Below are 5302 nucleotides of genomic sequence, written 5' to 3'. Positions count from 1 at the left end.
AAGGAAAAAAATACACCTGAGAGCGTATGAAAAACCCAAAATTTTTTTGAACATTGAACAATGTAAACTACTCTAGCACACCTCAACAATGGAGTCATGATCAGCCAAAAACGGCCACAATAATGGGACCTTTAAAGACTCAAAGTAATGCTCTATCAGGGCGTGGCCTCTCTGAGTGACAGGTCTCAGGTAACTAACTGCTAACAGCGGGCTAACATCTCTAGAGATCTGGAAGCTGTCAAAGATACTGTCTTTCTGAAGACTGAAAATAATAAACAAATACTGATGAATTATTTTAATGAAACTCTCCTGTCTGTCCCGACAGTGTGATGAAGGATCCTCTGAAGGTAAGCTTACTTACACACACACACTCTCACACACACACGCCCACACACACACACACACGCACACACACACACAAAAACAAACAAACAATCACACATCCCAACTGATGAAGTACCTGTCCTCTGTCCGTCTGCAGCTGAACGACAGTCTGTCCAGTGACATCAGCGACGTGTTGGCATGTCCAGGATCAGGTGGGACAGAAGCCTCAAAAACAAAACTGAAAACATCTTCAGAACAAATGTCCCCACATACATTTCCTGTTACTGCTAATAGCATGTTTACATTAGCAGTTTAACTTTAGCATGTTTATATTAGCGTGTTTACGTTAGCATGTTTACATTAGCATGTTTACATTAGCATGTTTACATTAGCATGTTTACATTAGCAGTTTAACTTTAGCATGTTTATATTAGCGTGTTTACGTTAGCATGTTTACATTAGCATGTTTACATTAGCATGTTTACATTAGCATGTTTACATTAGCAGTTTAACTTTAGCATGTTTATATTAGCATGTTTACGTTAGCATGTTTACATTAGCATGTTTACATTAGCAGTTTAACTTTAACATGTTTATATTAGCGTGTTTACGTTAGCATGTTTACATTAGCATGTTTACATTAGCATGTTTACATTAGCAGTTTAACTTTAACATGTTTACATTAGCATGTTTACATTAGCAGTTTAACTTTAGCATGTTTATATTAGCGTGTTTACGTTAGCATGTTTACATTAGCATGTTTACATTAGCATGTTTACATTAGCAGTTTAACTTTAACATGTTTACATTAGCATGTTTACATTAGCAGTTTAACTTTAACATGTTTACATTAGCATGTTTACATTAGCATGTTTACATTAGCAGTTTAACTTTAACATGTTTACATTAGCGTGTTTACATTAGCATGTTTACATTAGCAGTTTAACTTTAGCATGTTTACATTAGCATGTTTACATTAGCATGTTTACATTAGCAGTTTAACTTTAGTATGTTTACATTAGCATGTTTACGTTAGCAGTTTAACTTTAACATGTTTACATTAACATGTTTACATTAGCAGTTTAACTTTAACATGTTTACGTTAGCAGTTTAACTTTAACATGTTTACATTAACATGTTTACATTAGCAGTTTAACTTTAACATGTTTACGTTAGCAGTTTAACTTTAGTATGTTTACATTAACATGTTTACATTAGCAGTTTAACTTTAACATGTTTACATTAACATGTTTACATTAACATGTTTACATTAGCAGTTTAACTTTAACATGTTTACGTTAGCAGTTTAACTTTAGTATGTTTACAATTAGCATGTTTACATTAGCATGTTTACATTAGCAGTTTAACTTTAGCATGTTTACATTAGCATGTTTACATTAGCAGTTTAACTTTAACATGTTTATATTAGCATGTTTACATTAGCATGTTTACATTAGCAGTTTAACATTAGCATGTTTACATTAGCATGTTTACATTAGCATGTTTACGTTAGCAGTTTAACTTTAGCATGTTTACATTAGCATGTTTACATTAGCAGTTTAACTTTAACATGTTTATATTAGCATGTTTACATTAGCATGTTTACATTAGCAGTTTAACATTAGCATGTTTACATTAGCTGTTTACATTAGCATGTTTACATTAGCAGTTTAACATTAGCATGTTTACATTAGCATGTTTACATTAGCATGTTTACATTAGCAGTTTAACTTTAGCATGTTATATTAGCATGTTTACATTAGCATGTTTACATTAGCATGTTTACATTAGCATGTTTACATTAGCATGTTTACGTTAGCAGTTTAACTTTAGCATGTTTACATTAGCATGTTTACATTAGCATGTTTACGTTAGCAGTTTAACTTTAGCATGTTTACATTAGCATGTTTACATTAGCATGTTTACGTTAGCAGTTTAACTTTAGCATGTTTACATTAGCATGTTTACGTTAGCAGTTTAACTTTAGCATGTTTACATTAGCATGTTTACATTAGCATGTTTACATTAGCATGTTTACATTAGCCAGGTCTATTTCCCTTCAGCGCATTCGTTTTTGTTTCTCTTCATCATTCTGTCAACGTGCTGTTCTCCTCTCTCATTGGCTGAGACAGTCCATCAGTAGAGTCGGAAGCGGGGTCAGAGGGAACACAGGAAGTAGCGGGGGCCTCGGAGGGCGCGGCCTTACTGAAGAAGAGCGAATCAGTGGAAGAGACGGAAGATGAGGAGGAACTGGAACCTCCGAAGTAAGCATCCGACCAATGAGGCGCTCTGTAGCAACTGTAGTGACTCCTCCCAGCCCCTTTTAGTGATTGACAGCTTTGTTTCCCCCCCCCTGCAGGCCTGCAGCCCCTCCTGTGAAGGCGCCAGGTGCCGGGGGGGAGGTCTGTTCGCTCGGAGGAACGACGACGATGACGATGACAAAAAGAAACGCTCGGGCTTCGGAGCGAAGATGATGGGGCTGGTGGGGCTGGGCAAGAAGAGCCAGAACACCCAGATCAACCCCGAGGGTGAGACAGTTACCCCGAGGGTGAGACAGTTACCCCGAGGGTAAGACGGTTACCCCCGAGGGTGAGACAGTTACCCCGAGGGTAAGACGGTTACCCCCGAGGGATGAGACAGTTACCCCGAGGGTAAGACGGTTACCCCCTGAGGTGAGACAGTTACCCCGAGGGTAAGACGGTTACCCCCCAAGGGTGAGACAGTTACCCCGAGGGTAAGACAGTTACCCCCGAGGGTGAGACAGTTACCCTGAGGGTGAGACTGTTACCCTCGAGGGTGAGAGACGGTTACCCCCTGAGGGTGAGATAGGTTACCTCCAGGGTGAGACGGGTTACCCCCCCGAAGGTGGACAGTTACCCTTGGAGGGTGAGACGGGTTAACTGTATGATTCTCCTCCAACAGATCAGTCTTTATGCTGTGTAACCCCCCCCTCAGTGTTTCCTGCAGCTCTAATCACTCTTCTTCTGTGGTCCTCAGAGGAAGAGAAGAAGAAGAAGGTGATCAGACTTCCTGTCCAGAGGAGCGTAAGAAACCGGCCTCGCAGTCGATTTCAAAGCTCGCTTCTCACCCGCCAGCCGAGCCGTGACCCCGACGCCGAGGACCCGAAGCCCGGAGCGTGAGTCCCCGTTATTGCCCTCACAATGACTGGCCCTCCACAGGGATTTATTAAAACAGTCCTGTGTCCCCCCACTCAGGCTGATCTTCCCCGGGCGTTAAGCTGGCGACGGATAAACACTTCACTGGTTTCCTGGGGAACCTCGGTCCTGCCCAGCTGGCCGGGAGGCAGACGCTGGCCCCCCGCCGGCCAAAGGGAAAAACCTTCCAATCCAGGCTCCCCTTCATTCTTTCGTCTGTCTAAAAATTTCCCCGGGATGTAAATTTTTCAAAACCGCTTTAGTTTTTTTGATATGGGTTTTTAAATTTTAAACCCTCTATTTATTTTGGGTTCATACTGGGGACATCACGTAACGATCCTCTGTTGGCTGCTGGGGGGTCAGGTGAAAACCCAGATGGGGAAATTTTTTCAGGAAGGGGGCGTCTGAGTGGAGGTGACCACCCCGGGGCCCTCGTGGGTAAAAGGGCAACAAGAAAACACCGGGTTTACAAAACACACCACACCGGGTCATACACAAACCCCACAAAAAAAACCTGTCATACAAAACACACACACACACTGTCTACCAACACAACACACACGGTCATCCCACCCCACCCCCCCCCCACTTTTCATACACAAACACACACACACACTGTCATACAAAACACACACAAAACTTCATAACAACAAAAACACACCTGTCATACACAACACCCACACACGGTCATAAAACAACCCCAAAACCCCACTGCCCATAAAAAACACCCACTGTCATAAAAACCCACACACAACTGTCATACCCCAACACACACTGTCATCCCAAAACCCACCCCACTGTCATAAAAAAACACACACCCACACCCCACCTGAATACAAAACACACACACACTGTCAACACAACAAACCAATTTGTCATCCCAAACCCCAAAACACCCCTGTCATACCCAAACACACACACTGTCTTTCACAACACACACACACGGTCATACACAAACAAAACACACTGTCATCCCAACCAACCACACAATTTTCCAAAACCACAAAACCCACACCTGTCATCCACAACAACACAAAACTGTATACACAACACACACCACACTGTCATACACAACCCAACCACTTTTCATAAAAAACACCACCACACCCCCGCATACAAAACAACCCCAACACGTCAAAACACAACACACAAAACAAAATGTCATACACAAAAACACCACAGTTCACCTGCTTTGTGTGTATCATTGGGTTTTTTATAATAAAACTTAAAGGCGTGTGTGTGGGGTGTTGTGTGTGTGGGGTGTGTGTTGTGTTTGTGTGTGTGCGTTTTTGCGTGGTGTGCGTTTTGTGTTGTTACCCCCCTAGGTAAAGGTTTCCCTGATGGATAATGGGAAGTGTGTTTAAGAGGGGGAAACTCGCTGGCGGGAAGACCCGGCCCCCCTTCTGAAACCACGGGAGCTGAGTTTGAGGGGGGAAGCCGGGGGGGAAAAGTACTGCAGGTAAAAAGTATTTTAAATTTTAAAAATACTACACATATGAATATCCTTCATTTTACTATCCTACACATAGGGATATAAAACTTCATTTTACAATACTACACATAGGGGAAAAAATACTACATAACTTACTACCCCATATATATATATTACATTACTAACTACACATTTGATATATACTACACTAGATATATACAACACATTGATATATATTTCACTTTATAAATATATACTACACAATAATATTACTTATATACTATCTACACATTTTATATATACTACACATATGATATAAATTACCCCAATGTATAAAATTAAAACATTTGAAATATTTTAAAACATATAAATTTTACTACATTTATGTTTT

The 5302-nt window shown here is 40.8% G+C and overlaps 1 protein-coding gene across 4 annotated transcripts in view; it reads left to right on the top strand.

Moving 5' to 3' along the window:
* The window catches only part of LOC134875249 (regulating synaptic membrane exocytosis protein 2-like), a 28080-nt gene extending 24676 nt beyond the window's left edge, over positions 1-3404 (top strand). For 3 of the 4 annotated variants that reach the window (XM_063899725.1, XM_063899726.1, XM_063899724.1), the window contains 3 exons: positions 2457-2588; positions 2684-2852; positions 3322-3404. In XM_063899725.1, the coding sequence (XP_063755795.1) occupies positions 2457-2588; positions 2684-2798 (247 nt within the window). In that variant the 3' untranslated portion in view covers positions 2799-2852; positions 3322-3404. Of the gene's footprint in view, positions 1-2456; positions 2589-2683; positions 2853-3321 lie in introns of those variants that run through there. The other variant, XM_063899730.1, reaches the window with a different exon arrangement.
* The last annotated feature ends 1898 nt before the right edge of the window (positions 3405-5302 follow it).

This window comes from Eleginops maclovinus, chromosome 13, assembly GCF_036324505.1.
Source record: "Eleginops maclovinus isolate JMC-PN-2008 ecotype Puerto Natales chromosome 13, JC_Emac_rtc_rv5, whole genome shotgun sequence".
NCBI classification, from domain to species: Eukaryota; Metazoa; Chordata; class Actinopteri; order Perciformes; family Eleginopidae; genus Eleginops; species Eleginops maclovinus.
The sequence above is the reverse complement of the archived record's forward strand: the minus strand, read 5'-3'. Positions and strand labels throughout refer to the sequence as shown.